General features: G+C 41.7%; 1 protein-coding gene across 5 annotated transcripts in view; it reads left to right on the top strand.

The window, feature by feature from the left end:
• Positions 1-21,621, top strand: part of LOC128687148 (Fanconi anemia group J protein homolog) — an 820,717-nt gene that overhangs the window by 321,616 nt on the left and 477,480 nt on the right. The window contains exon 1 of one of the 5 annotated variants that reach the window (XM_070092595.1): positions 1,724-1,807. The exons of the other annotated variants lie outside the window; for them this stretch is intronic. Within the exon in view, the coding sequence (XP_069948696.1) occupies positions 1,798-1,807 (10 nt within the window). The 5' untranslated portion in view covers positions 1,724-1,797. Of the gene's footprint in view, positions 1-1,723; positions 1,808-21,621 lie in introns of those variants that run through there. 5 annotated transcript variants of the gene reach the window in all.

The raw sequence follows: 21,621 nt of genomic DNA, 5'->3' as shown, positions 1-21,621 counted from the left end.
TTCGTTGGCTGCCTCCCTCAAGATAGGCGAAATTGCTGAGATGGGAAATGCACAGAGAACCTTCACAGTTCGTATAAACTCAGTCAAGCACCTAAATTACTGGGAGTGCTTGCAGTCCCTACAACTGTACTCCTTAGAACATAGACTAGAAAGATACATCATAATCTTCAACTGAAGGGATTGGTACCAAACCTGCACACCAAAATTACTTCATATGCACACAAGAGGCTTGGCAGACGGTGCAGGATAACTCCAATGAAAAGCAAGGGAGCGATGAATACACTTGAGAGGAACTCGACAGATTCCTTAAAAACATTTTCTGATCAGCCGGGTTGTGGTGCATACATTGGACTTCGGCGGCGGGCACTAATAGCTTGATCGATCAGACCAGCAAGCAGGAGGTATGGTCTGGAACCGGGCCGCGAGGGCGGTGACCTCCTGAAGCAACTCTAGGCAAATTCCACTGGTCTACTCCGCATTTCGTTTATCCCTCCGTTCATTGATCCATCCGTTCTTTGATTCACTTCTTCGTTCGCTGGTCTAGTCTTCTGCTCGTTTGTCCATCCCTCCGGTTATTGGTCCGTTTCCCAGTTCGTTGGTCCACTTCCTATTTCGTTGGTCCACCTCCCAGTTCGCTGTTCCACCCCGACGTTCGTTCGTAGCACCCTAAAACTGTCAGACCGTGTAAGATTTTCAAGGTAGGCGTGAAGGAGATTCTGTAAGATTATCAAAGTGAGTAAGAACAAGGCCATTAGCAGTCGTTGTGGTTGTGTTGGTGTCCGAAGTCTTCCTTCACGAACCTGCTGTGTAGGATCAGAATTAAGGAAGTGGGTGCATACTATAGTGAAGCAGGTTGTCTGTCTGTATAAGTTGTGTGAGGGTATAAACGCCAGTAACAGCAGCAGCAGAGGTCAGAGTGACAGCAGCATAGCGGCAGCACCAACAATAATAATAATAATAATAATAATAATAACAGAAGCAGCAACAGCGGAGGCCAGAGTGACAGCAGCATGGAGACGGCAGCGCACCACCAACAGTAATAACAGGGAGAAACAACGGCAGCAACAGCTGCAGCAGCAGAGGCCATTGACAGAAGCATAGCAGCAACAGCGGCAGCATCAGCAGCAGCTTCAGCGGCATCATCAGCGGTAGGAACGGCGGCAGCGGCAGCATCAACAAGGTGGGCAGGGCACACAGGAGCCGCTTCTCTACTCGTTGCTGTGGTGAACAAGAGGTACCACCCTTTGCCCCCGCGCCCCCTCTGCCCAGATGGCTTCGTTCAATTACTCCTTTATTTGCACCATCTCTGCTACTCTCTCTCCGCCATCAAGTTCTCCGCATACTTGCTTCTGGTAAGGACATTGGTGGCGTATTTATATACTTTTACATTGGTTAAAATATGCAATATTCGGTATTAGGAAATTCAGAACAGTGAGGAAAGAGGTACACAAATGTTTTTTTTTGGGGAAAAAGATGAGGGTGATATAACGGGGCAGGAACTGGAAGGCTGGGTAGGTACGCCCACGGCCGCCGCCCCTGGACAGCTCTTGTAGTTATCCTCTGGTCAGCCCAGGTCCATACAAAGGCTCAACAAACTTCCTTTTGTCCACAGTCTGCTGAGATTAGTGGAGAGTTAGCGGGGTCGGGGCTAGTCGCGACCTGGGAGACGTGGGTTGGTTCCTGCTGGTGAACCAACACATGTGGAACACAAGTGATTTGTGTTTGTGAAGGTTGTAGACGTCTGGAGGTATTCTTTGGCGACTGGAGAGGTTCTGTTGTGACTGTGGTGCAAGTTAGATGACCGAAGGTGTGTATATATTGTATAGTAGCGGCCCTGTTATGGAGATTCCAGGATTGTGGCCAGTAGTGATTAGTACTGTAGAATGGTGGTCGATAAGGGTGGAAGTATGTTCAACTAGGTTTGGATGTATAGTGTTTAGAAAATACTTCGTTCATTCATAGTTTACAGTTTATACACATAGCGATTAACGAATACTTTTAGTGGATGATGTGTCGCTGGTAACGCGAGGTGTGAGGGCGATGTTGTATTTATCTTTGTTTGGAACATCTTTCCGGGCAAAAGACTTTCCGGGCTCAGTGACTTTAACAATCATTAGCGCATCCCTGAAGCATATCCGCTCTGTTAAAAAAAATCACAGTAAGATGTCGTTTTGAAATACGAGTTTGTAATTGCAGAAAAAATATTAATTTGTGTATGATATGGTTAACGTGAACTGTAAAATATATAGTGTGGTTTGAATCGCTGACAAATTGAAAATTTTATTTGTAAAGAACGTTGATTTCTTTTAGTGTTATATAAGTCATAGTACACGTGCAGTAAATGTGTTATCGTTTTTTTTATTAACATCACACACGCGTGTATGTTGGTAATAAGTTGTTTGTTGTGTTTTAAATATGTTTGTAGTTCATCCACGTGGCAATAGAACACATCACTTATTATTCCCGATCCCAACCACTCTTCTGTCCACTTGGTCATATTTTTCAACTTAACCGTCAATATTTATCAGCTTGTTCACTTGAGCTGTTGCTACTCCACTTACACAGTGCATTCTTTAACCCATTTCTCATCCGATGAAAGCTTTGTTCCACCACTGTCAATTATCTACTGACTCACCAAACATAATTCACTTTTTTGCTTGTATAATTCGACCTACTTGTCCATCTAATAACCGCTGTTCTTCCGTGTACAACTCTATCACCTTAATTATCCACTGCCATACTAGTTAACCACGTTGCAGTTGTGCCCAATCTACTTGAATTGATTGTCGATATACATATGCAGTTCACGCTCTAGAATCAAGCTCCTAGATTATTACATAAGGTAGTTTTTTTCCTGGGCACCGCCAAGCACCGTGCCGCCATTCCCACTGACGCATCGCTGAAGTTATCTCGGTGAAACACTACCAAAGTCGCACATACACACTGCCTCGCTACCGAAGTCACTCACCCACTGCCCTAACATCTAAGTCATCCACTGGTACACCATCGGTCGCCCAATATCCCACTATCGAACTCACCCACTGCCCTACCACCAAGCCCACTTGCTCACCCATGAACCTGACACCCGGTGAAGTACTTGCCGTCAACACCCCTCCTTTTCATTAACAATTAACTAAATGAAGCCTGGAGCATACACAGTGTTATTAAGCTTGTAGTGTGAGTTAATTTTGCGTCAGGTGTTGACGAGTAAATTAATGTTGTGTTTAGTAATGGTACACCTGTCTACCTCTCACTCTTGTTTACCTGTGCAGGTGAGGCAGTGGTGGTGGTGGTGGTACGATTAGTAACCCACCTGCTTGCTTTTCACATTTGTCTTGACGTCTGCAGGTGAAGTCATGGTGATGGTAGTGTGTCTAGTAATCGGGCACCTGTCCACCTCCCTCTCATTATTTACCAGTGTGGATGAGGTCATGGTGGCATATGCTGTGTTGTATGTTGTATTTATGTGTTTGTCATTATTATTCTTCGCTATTATATATCAGCGCCCATGTTTATGGCTCGTATATCGACTTTTAATGTTGCAAAATATATTTGCTTACGATACATTTTCACTCTTGTTACTGTGTTCAGTAGTGTTAATTCATTTACCGTGAATTATGTAAACGAAAAAGCTTTATATAACTTGTAAGTGATGCATGCAACTTGCAGCAACTGGATAAAAGCTGCAAAAGCAAGTCGCATTTGCAGGTTGTTTTGTAGTGACTGCTTGTAGTTTGTAATTACAACTTGCAAATACAAACTATAAGTAGTAGTTAGGTTAAAGGTTATTGTCGCAGGAGACTGCGTGTTATGTAACTGTTTAGGTGAGCTTAACCTGGGGTGAATATTGAATCAACCCCAGGTCATTGACCTGGGGTGAGCTAGACCTGGGGTGAGATAGACCTGGGGTGAGCTAGACCTGAGGTGAGGTAGACCCGGGGTGAGTTAGACCCGGGGTGAACTAGACCTGGGGTGAGCTAGACCTGGGGTGAGCTAGACCTGGGGTGAGGTAGACCTGAGGTGAGGTAGACCTGGGGTGAGATAGATCTGGGGTGAGCTAGTTTGGGGTGAGATAGACCTGGGGTGAGCTAGACCTGAGGTGAGATAGACCTGGGGTGAGCTAGACCTTTGGGTGAGCTAGACCTGAGGTGAGGTAGACCTGGGGTGAGCTAGACCTGGGGTGAGCTAGACCTGGGGTGAGATAGACCTGGGGTGAGATAGGCCTGGGGTGAGATAGACCTAGGGTGAGATAGAACTGGGGTGAGATAGACCTGAGGTGAGCTAGACCTGGGGTTAGCTAAGCCTGGGGTGAGCTAGGCCTGGGGTGAGTTAGGCCTGGGGTGAGCTAGACCTGGGATGAGCTAGACCTGGGTTGAGCTAGACCTGGGTTGAGCTAGACCTGGGATGAATACTGGATTAAGCTCAGGGACACTCATGTAAGGGGCAACAGTCAGTGGGTTATTGAGATGTTGACACTAGTTGAGAAATGTGCCATATTTACTGGCACTCGGGAAAAGGCACAAGGCCAGGGCAGATGTGGCACTCAAGGTGAGACAGGAAAATGTCGAAGTGGCACTGAGGGAGAGGGTCAGATGTAATATTAAGGGAGAGAGTGATGAAGCAAAGACCAAGTGAAAGATACAAGTGCCAGTGTTCTCCAGGTGGTCACCCAGTAAACAACCACCATACAAGCCAGGTAGTCACATGTAAGGGTCATATAAGCCAGGTAGTCACATGTAAGGATCATATAAGCCAGGTAGTCACATGTAAGGGTCATATAAGCCAGGTAGTCACATGTAAGGATCATATAAGCCAGGTAGTCACATGTAAGGATCATATAAGCCAGGTAGTCACATGTAAAGATCATACAAGCCAGGTAGTCACATGTAAAGATCATACAAGCCAGGTAGTCACATGTAAGGATCATATAAGCCAGGTAGTCACATGTAAAGATCATACAAGCCAGGTAGTCACATGTAAGGATCATATAAGCCAGGTAGTAACATGTAAGGATCATATAAGCCAGGTAGTCACATGTAAGGATCATATAAGCCAGGTAGTCACATGTAAGGATCATATAAGCCAGGTAGTCACATGTAAGGATCATATAAGCCAGGTAGTAACATGTAAGGATCATATAAGCCAGGTAGTCACATGTAAGGATCATATAAGCCAGGTAGTCACATGTAAGGGTCATACAAGCCAGGTAGTCACATGTAAGGGTCATACAAGCCAGGTAGTCACATGTAAGGATCATACAAGCTAGGTAGTCACATGTAAGGATCATACAAGCCAGGTAGTCACATGTAAAGATCATACAAGCCAGGTAGTCACATGTAAAGATCATACAAGCCAGGTAGTCACATGTAAAGATCATACAAGCCAGGTAGTCACATGTAAAGATCATACAAGCCAGGTAGTCACATGTAAAGATCATACAAGCCAGGTAGTCACATGTAAGGGTCATACAAGCCAGGTAGTCACATGTAAGGATCATACAAGCTAGGTAGTCACATGTAAGGATCATACAAGCCAGGTAGTCACATGTAAAGATCATACAAGCCAGGTAGTCACATGTAAAGATCATACAAGCCAGGTAGTCACATGTAAAGATCATACAAGCCAGGTAGTCACATGTAAAGATCATACAAGCCAGGTAGTCACATGTAAAGATCATACAAGCCAGGTAGTCACATGTAAGGATCATACAAGCCAGGTAGTCACATGTAAAGATCATACAAGCCAGGTAGTCACATGTAAGGATCATACAAGCCAGGTAGTCACATGTAAAGATCATACAAGCCAGGTAGTCACATGTAAGGATCATACAAGCCAGGTAGTCACATGTAAAGATCATACAAGCCCTGTCAGGTGAGGCAGTGGTGGTGGTGGTACGATTAGTAACCCTGCTTGATCATTTGCATTGACGTCTGCAGGTGAGTCATGGTGATGGTAGTGTCAGGTATCAGCACCTGTCACCTCCTCCACATTACCAGTGTGGATGAGGTCATGTAGTGGCATAGCTGTGTTGTATGTTGTATTTATGTGTTTGTCATTTTCTTCATTATATATCAGGCAGTTTAGCTCTATATCGACTTTAATGTTGCAAAATATATTTGCTTCGATATTTCACCTTGTTACTGTGTCATATGTTAATTCATTAGCCAGTGAATTATGTAAACGAAACTTTACATAACTGGAAGTGATGCATGCAATGCAGCACTGTAAAGCTGCAAACAAGTCGCATTGAGGTTGTTAGTGACGCTTGGTGTAATACAAGCTTGCAGTACAATGATAAGTAGAGTTAGGTTAAAGTTATTGTGTCAGGAGTGGTGTTATGTAACTGTTAGTGAGCTAACATGGTGAATGGAATCACCCAGTCATGACCTGGTGAGCTAGACCTGGGGTGAGATAGACCTGGGTGAGCTAGACCTGAGGTGAGGTAGACCAGGTAAGTGACAGGTACTAGACCTGGTAGCTAGACCTGGGTGAGTAGACCAGTAGGTAGACCTGGGTAGTAGATCTGTAAGGATAGACCTGGGTGAGATAGACTGTAAGCTGACCAGGTGAATAGACCTGGTGAGTAACCTTGTAGCTGACCTGAGGTGAGGTAGCCTGGGTGAGCTAGACCTGGGGTAGCTAGACCTAGTGAGATAGCCTGGGTGAGATAGGCCTGGTGAGATAGACTCTGAGTGAGAGACCTGGGTTAGCTAAGCATGAAGTGACTAGCCTGTGAGTTAGGCACTGGGTAGCTGACCTGGATGAGCTAGACCTGGTGAGTAACTGGAGTGACTAACCTGGTAGCTAGACCTGGGATGAATACTGGATTAGCTCATGGGACACTCATAAGCGGGAGTCAGCATGATAAGCCAGGTAGTCACATGTAAGGATCATATAAGCCAGGTAGTCACATGTAAGGATCATATAAGCCAGGTAGTCACATGTAAGGATCATATAAGCCAGGTAGTAACATGTAAGGATCATGTAAGCCAGGTAGTCACATGTAAGGATCATGTAAGCCAGGTAGTCACATGTAAGGATCATATAACCCAGGTAGTAACATGTAAGGATCATATAAGCCAGGTAGTCACATATAAGGATCATATAAGCCAGGTAGTAACATGTAAGGATCATATAAGCCAGGTAGTCACATATAAGGATCATATAAGCCGGGTAGTCAAATGTAAGGATCATATAAGCCAGGTAGTCACATGTAAGGATCATATAAGCCAGGTAGTCACATGTAAGGATCATATAAGCCAGGTAGTAACATGTAAGGATCATATAAGCCAGGTAGTCACATGTAAGGATCATATAAGCCAGGTAGTCACATGTAAGGATCATATAAGCCAGGTAGTCACATGTAAGGATCATATAAGCCAGGTAGTCACATGTAAGGATCATACAAGCCAGGTAGTCACATGTAAAGATCATACAAGCCAGGTAGTCACATGTAAGGATCATACAAGCCAGGTAGTCACATGTAAAGATCATACAAGCCAGGTAGTCACATGTAAGGATCATACAAGCCAGGTAGTCACATGTAAAGATCATACAAGCCAGGTAGTCACATGTAAGGATCATACAAGCCAGGTAGTCACATGTAAGGATCATACAAGCCAGGTAGTCACATGTAAGGATCATACAAGCCAGGTAGTCACATGTAAGGATCATACAAGCTAGGTAGTCACATGTAAGGATCATACAAGCTAGGTAGTCACATGTAAGGATCATACAAGCCAGGTAGTCACATGTAAGGATCATACAAGCCAGGTAGTCACATGTAAGGGTCATACAAGCCAGGTATTCACATGTAAGGATCATACAAACCGGGTAGTCACATGTAAGGATCATACAAGCCAGGTAGTCACATGTAAGGGTCATACAAGCCAGGTAGTCACATGTAAGGATCATACAAACCGGGTAGTCACATGTAAGGGTCATACAAGCCAGGTAGTCACATGTAAGGGTCATACAAGCCAGGCAGTCACATGTAAGGGTCATACAAGCCAGGTAGTCACATGTAAGGATCATACAAGCTAGGTAGTCACATGTAAGGATCATACAAGCCAGGTAGTCACATGTAAGGATCATACAAGCCAGGTAGTCACATGTAAGGGTCATACAAGCCAGGTAGTCACATGTAAGGATCATACAAACCGGGTAGTCACATGTAAGGATCATACAAGCCAGGTAGTCACATGTAAGGGTCATACAAGCCAGGTAGTCACATGTAAGGATCATACAAACCGGGTAGTCACATGTAAGGATCATACAAGCCAGGTAGTCACATGTAAGGGTCATACAAGCCAGGTAGTCACATGTAAGGGTCATACAAGCCAGGTAGTCACATGTAAGGGTCATACAAGCCAGGTAGTCACATGTAAGGAACATACAAGCCAGGTAGTAACATGTAGAGATCATACAAGCCAGGTAGTAACATGTAAGGATCATACAAGCCAGGTAGTAACATGTAAGGATCATACAAGCCAGGTAGTAACATGTAAGGATCATACAAGCCAGGTAGTAACATGTAAGGATCATACAAGCCAGGTAGTAACATGTAAGGATCATACAAGCCAGGTAGTAACATGTAAGGATCATATAAGCCAGGTAGTCACATGTAAGGATCATATAAGCCAGGTAGTAACATGTAAGGATCATATAAGCCAGGTAGTCACATGTAAGGATCATATAAGCCAGGTAGTAACATGTAAGGATCATATAAGCCAGGTAGTCACATGTAAGGATCATATAAGCCAGGTAGTAACATGTAAGGATCATATAAGCCGGGTAGTCACATGTAAGGATCATATAAGCCAGGTAGTCACATGTAAGGATCATATAAGCCAGGTAGTCACATGTAAGGATCATATAAGCCAGGTAGTAACATGTAAGGATCATATAAGCCAGGTAGTCACATGTAAGGATCATATAAGCCAGGTAGTCACATGTAATGATCATATAAGCCAGGTAGTCACATGTAAGGATCATATAAGCCAGGTAGTCACATGTAAGGATCATATAAGCCAGGTAGTCACATGTAAGGATCATATAAGCCAGGTAGTAACATGTAAGGATCATGTAAGCCAGGTAGTCACATGTAAGGATCATGTAAGCCAGGTAGTCACATGTAAGGATCATATAACCCAGGTAGTAACATGTAAGGATCATATAAGCCAGGTAGTCACATATAAGGATCATATAAGCCAGGTAGTAACATGTAAGGATCATATAAGCCAGGTAGTCACATATAAGGATCATATAAGCCGGGTAGTCAAATGTAAGGATCATATAAGCCAGGTAGTCACATGTAAGGATCATATAAGCCAGGTAGTCACATGTAAGGATCATATAAGCCAGGTAGTAACATGTAAGGATCATATAAGCCAGGTAGTCACATGTAAGGATCATATAAGCCAGGTAGTCACATGTAAGGATCATATAAGCCAGGTAGTCACATGTAAGGATCATATAAGCCAGGTAGTCACATGTAAGGATCATATAAGCCAGGTAGTCACATGTAAGGATCATATAAGCCAGGTAGTAACATGTAAGGATCATATAAGCCAGGTAGTCACATGTAAGGATCATATAAGCCAGGTAGTCACATGTAAGGATCATATAAGCCAGGTAGTCACATGTAAGGATCATATAAGCCAGGTAGTAACATGTAAGGATCATATAAGCCAGGTAGTAACATGTAAGGATCATATAAGCCAGGTAGTCACATGTAAGGATCATAAGCCAGGTAGTAACATGTAAGGATCATATAAGCCAGGTAGTCACATGTAAGGATCATATAAGCCAGGTAGTCACATGTAAGGATCATATAAGCCAGGTAGTAACATATAAGGATCATACAAGCCAGGTAGTAACATGTAAGGATCATACAAGCCAGGTAGTAACATGTAAGGATCATATAAGCCAGGTAGTAACATATAAGGATCATACAAGCCAGGTAGTAACATGTAAGGATCATATAAGCCAGGTAGTAACATGTAAGGATCATACAAGCCAGGTAGTTACATGTAAGGATCATATAAGCCAGGTAGTCATATGTAAGGATCATATAAGCCAGGTAGTCACATGTAAGGATCATATAAGCCAGGTAGTCACATGTAAGGATCATATAAGCCAGGTAGTCACATGTAAGGATCATATAAGCCAGGTAGTCACATGTAAGGATCATATAAGCCAGGTTGTCACATGTAAGGATCATATAAGCCAGGTAGTCGCATGTAAGGATCATATAAGCCAGGTTGTCACATGTAAGGATCATATAAGCCAGGTAGTCACATGTAAGGATCATATAAGCTTGACCGGAATAAAATCAAGCTTTTTTAATCTTGGCTATTTTTATCCTTATACATATTTCTTTTATTGTAGATTCATATAAATTAAAAAAAATCTTGTGTATAATATTTAATCAAGTTATCATTTAGTATTTGTTTATTAAAGGTAAATTTGTTTTTCTTTCCTTCTGGTAGAATCTGTAAGTTTAAAATCTGTGTCAGCTTAATATCAGTACATTGTTCTTGACACTAGGTGACTTTATACTGTTATCATTATAGTAATGATAGTCATTGCCGGTATTGTATAATATTATGGTATATAATACCGGTAAGTGGATGAGTGAGACACATGTTGAACATATGTTGCATATCTACATTGACAGTTGTATTACCAATATTGTTACTACGTTGTTAGTATTGTTGATGTGATATCTGTTTCTACTGCCAGTGTTCTCTACTAACACTCTTCAGCGGTTCCTCACACTAGAATTGCCTTGAATATTTTCAGTAATAATTAAAGTGATGGTGACTGTAATTCTAGTGCTAATATTATTACTGTTAATTATAACGTAAGACGAGCAGATAATGTGGTCCTTCTCACGAAACAGTCGCGATGATATATGTATTATATATATATATATATATATATATATATATATATATATATATATATATATATATATATATATATATATATATATATATATATATATATATATATATATATATATGTCGTGCCGAATATGTAAAACTGGTCAATTAGCAAGAACTCATTTAAAATTAAGTCCTTTCTAAAATTTTCTCTTATATGTTTAAAGATATATTTTTTTCATTATTGTTAATGTAAAAATTTTTAATTTTGAACCAAAACAATCTTAGAAAACTTACCTAACCTTATTATAACAAGCGCAATTTATTTTAGCCTAACCCAACTAAATATATTTTAGATTTCTTTACAATAATTTAATACTAAACAAACACAGTGAAATATATTTTTTTTCGTTAGGTTCAGAATGGTTTTGGCGAAATTATTGCATACACAAATTTTCGCTTCTCCTATATGGCAAGATGAGCGTTGCTATTTAAGCCAAGATCGCAAGTTCTGCCTATTCGGCACGACATATATATATATATATATATATATATATATATATATATATATATATATATATATATATATATATATATGTGTGTGTGTGTGTGTGTGTGTGTGTGTGTATGCAATAAGATCACATTAAACAGGTGATTTCAGATTTATTACGGTCAAACTGGTAAAAATCTCGAACTAAGATTAAAACAACATAAATATAGCATTAGAACTGGACAAGATTCCAATGCTCTATTTATTCATGTAAGAGATTTTAATCATCCAATTGATTTTCAAAAAGTTGAGAAAGTAGTATCAAGCAAGTCCATGGTCGACAGGAATATAATTGAATCTTGTTTCATAAAAAGCAGTTTTGACAATAATATGAATATTTCCTTTGGTTTATATAATTAGATCAATTTATAATTAATAGAATTTGGGAAGAATTTAATAATACACTGGATAAATAATAATTTTTAAATTTTCTTGGGTAGAATAGTTTGTGGGGTGAGTTGTGCAAAGGACCCAGTTGGGTCGGCGCGCGTCACGTGTTTAACCGTTGTGGGATCTGATAGTGAGGTGCTGGCCAGACCCCTTATATAGCTTCCTTGGATGCTTCACTTTCATAGTTCCTTGATAATGTGAGTAGTCACGAAAGCGCTTGGAATTTCTCTATTCTTTCAGAGTGGTTGTTTTGCATATATATATAATATATATATATATATATATATATATATATAATATATATATAATATATATATATATATATGTCGTGCCGAATATGTAAAACTGGTCAATTAGCAAGAACTCATTTATAATTTTGCACCAGAAGAATCTTAGAACACTTACTTAACCTTATTATAACAAGCGCAGTTTATTTTAGCCTTATCCTACTAAATATATTTTAAATACGTTTACAATAATTTAATACTAAATAAACTCAATGAAATATATTTTTTTCGTTAGGTTTAGAATGATTTTGGCGAAATTATTGCATACACAAATTTTCACTTGTCCTATATGGCAAGATGAGCGTTGCTATTTAAGCCAAGATCGCAAGTTCTGCCTATTCGGCACGACATATATATATATATATATATATATATATATATATATATATATATATATATATATATATATATATATATATATATATATATATATATGTATGTATGTATTTTCAACAAGTCGGTCGTCTCCCACCGAGGCAGGGTGACCCAAAAAAAGAAAGAAAATCCGCAAAAAGTAAATACTTTCATCATCATTCAACACTTTCACCACACTCACACATTATCACTGCTTTTGCAGAGGTGCTCAGAATACAACAGTCTAGAAGCATATACGTATAAAGATACACAACATATCCCTCCAAACTGCCAATATCCCAAACCCCTCCTTTAAAGTGCAGGCATTGTACTTCCCATTTCCAGGACTCAAGTCCGACTATATGAAAATAACCGGTTTCCCTGAATCCCTTCACTAAATATTACCCTGCTCACACTCCAACAGATCGTCAGGTCCCAAGTATCATTCGTCTCCATTCACTCCTATCTAACACGCTCATGCACGCTTGCTGGAAGTCCAAGCCCCTTGCCCACAAAACCTCTTTTACTCCCTCTCTCCAACCCTTTCGAGGACGACCCCTACCCCGCCTTCCTTCCCCTATAGATTTATATGCTTCCCATGTCATTCTACTTTGATCCATTCTCTCTAAATGACCAAACCACCTCAACAACCCCTCTTCTGCCCTCTGACTAATACTTTTATTAACTCCACACCTTTCCTAATTTCCACACTCCGAATTTTCTGCATAATATTTACACCACACATTGCTCTTAAACAGGACATCTCCACTGCCTCCAACCGTCTCCTCGCTGCTGCATTTACCACCCAAGCTTCACACCCTTATAAGAGTGTTGGTACTACTACACTTTCATACATTCCCTTCTTTGCCTCCATAGATAACGCTTTTTGACTCCACATATACCTCAATGCACCACTCATCTTTTTTCCCTCATCAATTCTATGATTAACCTCATCCTTCATAAATCCATCCGCCGACACGTCAACTCCCAAGTATCTGAAAACATTCACTTCTTCCATACTACTCCTCCCCAATTTGATATCCAATTTTTCTTTATCTAAATCATTTGATACCCTCTTCACCTTACTCTTTTCTATGTTCACTTTCAACTTTCTACCTTTACACACATTCCCAAACTCATCCACTAACCTTTGCAATTTTTCTTTAGAATCTCCCATAAGCACAGTATCATCAGCAAAAAGTAACTGTGTCAATTCCCATTTTGAATTTGATTCCCAAAAATTTAATCCCACCCCACTCCCGAACACCCTAGCAATTACTTCCATTACAACCCCATCTATAAATATATTAAGCAACCATGGTGACATTACACATCCCTGTCTAAGACCTACTTTTACCGGGAAGTATTCTCCCTCTCTTCTACACACCCTAACCTGAGCCTCACTATCCTCATAAAAACTCTTTACAGCATTTAATAACTTACCACCTATTCCATATACTTGCAACATCTGCCACATTGCTCCTCTATCCACTCTATCATATGCCTTTTCTAAATCCATAAATGCAATAAAAACTTCCCTACCTTTATCTAAATACTGTTCACATATATGCTTCAATGTAAACACTTGATCTACACATCCCCTACCCACTCTGAAACCTCCTTGCTCATCCGCAATCCTACATTCTGTCTTACCTCTAATTCTTTCAATTATAACCCTACCGTACACTTTTCCTGGTATACTCAGTAACTTATTCCTCTATAATTTTTACAGTCTCTTTTGTCCCCTTTCCCTTTATATAAAGGGACTATACATGCTCTCCGCCAATCCCTAGGTACCTTCCCCTCTTTCATACATTTATTAAACAAAAGTACCAACCACTCCAACACTATATCCCCCCCTGCTTTTAACATTTCTGTCATGATCCCATCAGTTCCAGCTGCTTTACCTCCTTTCATTCTACGTAATGCCTCACGTACCTCCCCCACACTTACATTCTGCTCTTCTTCACTCCTAAAAGATGGTATACCTCCCTGACCAGTGCATGAAATTACTGCCTCTCTTTCTTAACATTTAAAAGTTCCTCAAAACATTCTCGCCATCTACCTAATACCTCCATCTCCCCATCTACTAACTCCCCTACTCTGTTTTTAACTGACAAATCCATACTTTCCCTAGGCTTTCTTAACTTGTTTAACTCACTCCAAAATTTTTTCGTATTTTCATTAAAATTTCTTGACAGTGCCTCTCCCACTGTATCTTCTGCTCTCCTTTTGCACTCTCTCACCACTCTTTACCTTTCTTTTACTTTCCATATACTCTGCTCTTCTTATAACAGTTTTGCTTTGTAAAAACCTCTCATAAGCTACCTTTTTCTCTTTTATCACACCCTTTACTTCATCATTCCACCAATCACTCCTCTTTCCTCCTGCCCCCACCCTTCTATAACCACAAACTTCTGCCCCACATTCTAATACTGCATTTTTAAAACTATTCCAACCCTCTTCAACCCCCCACTACTCATCTTTGCACTAGCCCAGCTTTCTGCCAATAGTCGCTTATATCTCACCCGAACTTCCTCCTCCCTTAGTTTATACACTTTCACCTCCCTCTTACTTGTTGTTGCCACCTTCCTCTTTTCCCATCTACCTCTTACTCTAACTGTAGCTACAACTAAATAATGATCCGATATATCAGTTGCCCCTCTATAAACATGTACATCCTGGAGCCTACCCATCAACCTTTTATCCACCAATACATAATCTAATAAACTACTTTCATTACGTGCTACATCATATCTTGTATATTTATTTATCCTCTTTTTCATAAAATATGTATTACTTATTACCAAATCTCTTTCTACACATAGCTATATATATATATATATATATATATATATATATATATATATATATATATATATATATATATATATTATTTTATTATCACACTGGCCGATTCCCACCAAGGCAGGGTGGCCCGAAAAAGAAAAACTTTCACCATCATTCACTCCATCACTGTCTTGCCAGAAGGGTGCTTTTTAAACTGCAACATTAACACCCCTCCTTCAGAGTGCAGGCACTGTACTTCCCATCTCCAGGACTCAAGTCCGGCCTGCCGGTTTCCCTGAATCCCTTCATAAATGTTACTTTGCTCACACTCCAACAGCACGTCAAGTATTAAAAACCATTTGTCTCCATTCACTCCTATCAAACACGCTCACGCATGCCTGCTGGAAGTCCAAGCCCGTCGCACACAAAACCTCCTTTACCCCCTCCCTCCAACCTTTCCTAGGCCGACCCCTACCCCGCCTTCCTTCCACTACAGACTGATACACTCTTGAAGTCATTCTGTTTCGCTCCATTCTCTCTACATGTCCGAACCACCTTAACAACCCTTCCTCAGCCCTCTGGACAACAGTTTTGGTAATCCCGCACCTCCTCCTAACTTCCAAACTACGAATTCTCTGCATTATATTCACACCACACATTGCCCTCAGACATGACATCTCCACTGCCTCCAGCCTTCTCCTCGCTGCAACATTCATCACCCACGCTTCACACCCATATAAGAGCGTTGGTAAAACTATACTCTCATACATTCCCCTCTTTGCCTCCAAGGACAAACTTCTTTGTCTCCACAGACTCATAAGTGCACCACACACTCTTTTTCCCTCATCAATTCTATGATTCACCTCATCTTTCATAGACCCATCCGCTGACACGTCCACTCCCAAATATCTGAATACGTTCACCTCCTCCATACTCTCTCCCTCCAATCTGATATCCAATCTTTCATCACCTAATATTTTTGTTATCCTCATAACCTTACTCTTTCCTGTATTCACCTTTAATTTTCTTCTTTTGCACACCCTACCAAATTCATCTATATATATATATATATATATATATATATATATATATATATATATATATATATATATATATATATATATATATATATATATATATGAGAGCCAGGAGAAAGCGAAAGTATTATTTGGGTGTAGAGTAACTCCATCAAGAGTGAAGAGTTGTACTTACAAGGTTCTTGAGTACTGCAACTCTCAGCATTCAGTTTTCATCATGCATTTGCTTATAATTTTTTAATTTTTTAAAAAATAAGTTTAAATAATGGTAGGAAATGTTACAAACCAATATTTAACTGACATTATTAAAACTGGAAAGGCTGACAGTGTCACGAGACAGTAGTTACTATATATACTTAGAAAGTATGACATTGTAATGAATTCTTTGAGCCCATACATGCCCCTGTATATTCTCCGCACACCCCCATATATCCCCTAAACACTCCGATACACCGCACATCAATACGATTCCCCAACATTGAGTGCCTTGGTGATGTCTGGGTTGTGGGGAGAGGTGGGGGAACTTTCTGCTACACCAAGTGTTTATAAAATCCTCAGTGGTTATCCGAACTTGCCCGAAGCTGACTCTCTCTCTCTCTCTTTCTCTGTCCTTCTGCCATCATTGTCCTTCTCTTTACTCCCATTCCTCTTATTTTGCTGCCTTGTCTTCCGCCTCCCCGGCGTGTCCCTCCCTCCTCGGCAGGAAACAATAAGAGTGGCGTCGTAGCGTGTGTGGTGGTTGCCTGTTTGTACTTCGTCTCAATTCCAGCTGGCTTTGTTTACCCCTCGGAAGATCAAACTTTGATTCCACCAATGATATTACTATCCCTCGGAAGCGCCTGCAGGGATCTGGACGGGAAGGGGGCGGGGATTTGCGGGATGGTGAGGGCTTCGTGTGAGAGGAGGAGGGGTGGGGATGGAAGAGGTAGAAAGGGAAGAAAGGGAGGGAACATTTTGCCAGATACATGAGAATGTTTTTTTTTTATTGCTCATTGAAGTTTCGGTTCGTGTTAAGAAACTGAGGAGGAAAAGATGGAGTATGTTGTAAGTAACTGCATTCAGTTGCCCGGATAATGACTCGTCTACCTACAATGCATCTTAATTGTGCATCATCTGCGAACAGTGAAACACAAGAGTTTACATCTTATGACATGCAAACCGCCGTTCTAGCTCGAACATTCCGCTGAACGAATCTGCTTGGAATTCCTACTCATTTCTGCAACATTGCAAGCTCCCGATGTGTTGATTGCAACACGAAAAATCTAGAGCTATCATTCTTCTCCCTTTGTGGTTGTTTTGCAATTTGTTTCGCTTGTTCATGATTATTGCATGTCGTGGAATGTCGTTTACTTGTAAGAGTAACATAAATTCCAGTACAGACCTCTGTGGAATCTCACTCTTCACGTCCGTTCATCTTAATTCATCCTTCCTGAGAATCACTCTCACTTCACTCCTAAATATGCTGCTGTCCATTTCCCGTTATCCGCGCCTGATCTTCTAGGTTGTGGCTTAGTCTTAGGTGTGTCACTTCCTACACTCTGAGTGTGTAGTTCGCTCATCTTCTCTTTTGCTGTATTAGGTGGTCCAAACAGATGACGCTTTAAATAACAAAAAAAAAAAAAAAGGCACAGTACCGTGACTGGAACTATACACATATAACCTGCACATAGAAGAGAGGCTTACGACGACCTTTCGGTCCGACTTGGACCATTTACTAAGTCTCTGTGACTTTGTAAATGGTCCAAGTCGGACCGAAACGTCGTCGTAAGCTTCTCTCTTCTATGTACGTGTTATTTGTGTAAGGTGACGCTTTCTTCTAATTGGTGGTGGCTCCCTTTTTCTGATCATCTGCTCTATGGGCGCTTCACAGTACTCCTAATTATACGCAAATAGTCCATACATTGGACCATTAACTAGCAACTAGTCGTACCGAAACGCCGTCATAAGTTCCATTCTCGTATGTGCGGATTATTTGTGTATTGTTCCAGACACGGTATTGTTCTTTTTATTCTCCTAATCATCTTCCCAGTCACTTCGGATAATATGTATGTCTTAGGAAGTAGGTTCATAGTTCATTGCTACCTGTGTGTCCTCAGTGGTGGCCATGGTGATACGTTGTCAGAACTTGTTGCTTCTGATGCGTCCAGTTCACTTAGTTTCTTCCATTCTTCCCTCTGGTAGGGTTGTCTTGTACGTCTTCCGTGGTCTTCCCTAATTCTGTCTCTCTTTGTTGTTAGCCCTGCTTCGTAAGTTAGAGTAAAATTTATTATGAGTTTATAAATTATGATCCTGCCCTCCTTGATGTTTGAACTTGGTTCACCGTCGTAGTTTCTGAGGCCAAAGTTATTTCTTGACTCACCCTAAGTCACTGTTATTACTCTTCAGTAGTAACTTCAATGCTCTTATCTCACTGGCACAGGTTAGTGCCAAGGGCCGCCCCAGCAGCACATGCTCTCAACGCTAAACTTATTATCAGTGTTATTACTTGAGCTGAAGTTCACCCTTCTTGCCGTCCTCTCGCAAGTTCTTGTTTCTCACTCAGGCGGAGATATAAACTGCAAAGTTAAGGAAGTTTCTGTATCTAATTGTTGAGTTGGTGTCTTAGGTCATAAAGGGTCAATGTGGGGGTAATTGAGTGGTCAGAGTGGGGGGTTGAAGAGTGGGTGAGATATTCGTAGTTTGTGTGGGGAGCTTGAGTGAAGAAAATCTACCGTTATATCAACACTCGTTGTGTAACCTCATCCAGGTAGACTAATCTTCATCTTTATATTTTAATTTGTCCAGTGAGAGTCAGTGTTGAGAGCTTTGTAATTTTTTTCCATCGCCTTATTTGTATCTCCTTTATTGTTACCTTTCATCCATTTGTACACTTCAATCATTCCATCGCTCATTCCTCGTGTTTTATACAGGTTTAAACTGTGTGATCCTTATCTTCGTCGAAATGATTAGTGTCACAGTTGATGACGTGAAGCCAAGCACTCTTAACGAAAATAAACTGAATAACGAAAATAAACGAAAATAAACAACTAACTTCCGATTTGTGCAGTCTACATTTGACAATTTCTCTTTCCTTTCCATCCGCTGCGATTAAGTTTCGTATTATTGAGTTTATAGTTTTTATAATTTTCTTACCCCAGGATTAGAACCTAATATTTGTCTACGCGAAACTGTATCTCTTAATTTTTTACACAGTTGAATTGTCAAACCATACCAGCAACACGAGTGACTTTTTTTTTTTTGCCAGTTCGTGTTCTTAATTTCGTTATTCGTGTCTGCGTTTTCGTCAGGAAATTAAAGTTCACTTTTTCAGTTTTGTTCGAGACAGTTCTGTTTTGTTTTGGTTGAGACGACGTGAGTTCATAGTTATAATAATGGTATACGACATTGACAAGTTGAATGAGATATATGGGCAGCACTCTGGTATCTTCATTACCGAAACGTTTCGCTTGAAGCCTACTGTGTAGGCGAAACGTTTTGGAAATAAAGATGAGAAAGTTTTGAACATGTGTACACTACCACTATCCACATGCGTGGATAGTGGTAGTGTACCTAGGTGTTGTTGTCTTTTTTGTAATGAGGAAACAGACGCCATGATTGTTCGAGCGCATTTGCTGCGGCCCCTCACCCATCTCTGTCCTCTTTAATCTCTTGAGAATCTGGCATAGGTTTCTGTTAGGCTCTCTCTCTCTCTCTCTCTCTCTCTCTCTCTCTCTCTCTCTCTCTCTCTCTCTCTCTCTCTCTCTCTCTCTCTCTCTCTCTCTCTCTCTCTCTCTCTCTCTCTCTCTCTCTCTCATATCCCTTATTAATAGTTTCCCTCTCCCCCTCTTATCATGTTCGTGCTGCTTCTCTTCTCTTTCACCGATCTTCTGTTATTATCTCGGTCCCTTCCCTAGCTCTCCCTGCCTATCTTATCCTCCATATTGTAATTACTGAGGCAGAATTGCTTTATTTTGTGTGTGTAATTACTTAGGTGAGAGTGCGGGTTTTGAGCTTTAGATCTTAGGCAAACCTCATACTGTTGGCTGACTTGATTTGGGGTTTGTCGTATCTGTTTTGAAGCTGTGCAATATATTAGCTTGCCACTGTCTCTCTATTTTACCTAGTTCAACCTCTAACATTTCCCAGTTTCCTTAGAATCGTCGGAAGTTTTCGTTGTCGTTTTTCTTTCGTGTCTCCTCGTGCGGGTTTCATTCGTTTCAGTCAACTCATTTCCACATTAATTCTTCCTCTTGAGTATCTTGTATGTCTTGATCATATCTTTCTTCTTTGTCTGATCTTCCAGCCATTCCCTAGGAGTGAGCGACACGTGCCTGCTGACGTACTGGTACTTTGTGTAGTTGATAATATGAAACAGAAGAGAGTTCAAGTAACTTGTGTATCACTGAGCCCAGTCACAGCTACCCATGAGGATTATTATTATTATTATTATCAAAAAGAAGCGCTAAGCCACAAGGGCTATACAGTACCCATGAGGAGTGGAATTGTAGCTTGATGGTAAACAAAAACGGGAGAGGTGTGGCAGCTGTGCACCCTGAGGGAGAGGTGTGGCAGCTGTGCACCCTGAGGGAGAGGTGTGGCAGCTGTGCACCCTGAGGGAGAGGTGTGGCAGCTGTGCACCCTGGGGGAGAGGTGTGGCAGCTGTGCACCCTGAGGGAGAGGTGTGGCAGCTGTGCACCCTGGGGGCGAGGTGTGGCAGCTGTGCACCCTGAGGGAGAGGTGTGGCAGCTGTGCACCCTGGGGGAGAGGTGTGGCAGCTGTGCACCCTGAGGGAGAGGTGTGGCAGCTGTGCACCCTGGGGGAGAGGTGTGGCAGCTGTGCACCCTGAGGGAGAGGTGTGGCAGCTGTGCACCCTGGGGGAGAGGTGTGGCAGCTGTGCACCCTGAGGGAGAGGTGTGGCAGCTGTGCACCCTGGGGGAGAGGTGTGGCAGCTGTGCACCCTGAGGGAGAGGTGTGGCAGCTGTGCACCCTGGGGGAGAGGTGTGGTAGCTGTGCACCCTGAGGGAGAGGTGTGGCAGCTGTGCACCCTGGGGGAGAGGTGTGGCAGCTGTGCACCCTGAGGGAGAGGTGTGGCAGCTGTGCACCCTGGGGGCGAGGTGTGGCAGCTGTGCATCCTGAGGGAGAGATGTGGCAGCTGTGCACCCTGGGGGAGAGGTATGGCAGGTGTGCACCCAGGGGGAGAGGTATGACAGGTGTGCACCCTGGGGGAGAGGTATGGCAGGTGTGCACCCTGGGGGAGAGGTATGACAGGTGTGCACCCTGCGGGAGAGGTGTGGCAGCTGTGCACCCTGGGGGAGAGGTATGGCAGCTGTGCACCCTGAGGGAGAGGT

This window comes from Cherax quadricarinatus, chromosome 40 (assembly GCF_038502225.1).
Source record: "Cherax quadricarinatus isolate ZL_2023a chromosome 40, ASM3850222v1, whole genome shotgun sequence".
Classification (NCBI taxonomy): Eukaryota; Metazoa; Arthropoda; class Malacostraca; order Decapoda; family Parastacidae; genus Cherax; species Cherax quadricarinatus.
This window is presented reverse-complemented; position numbering and strand designations above follow the sequence as displayed.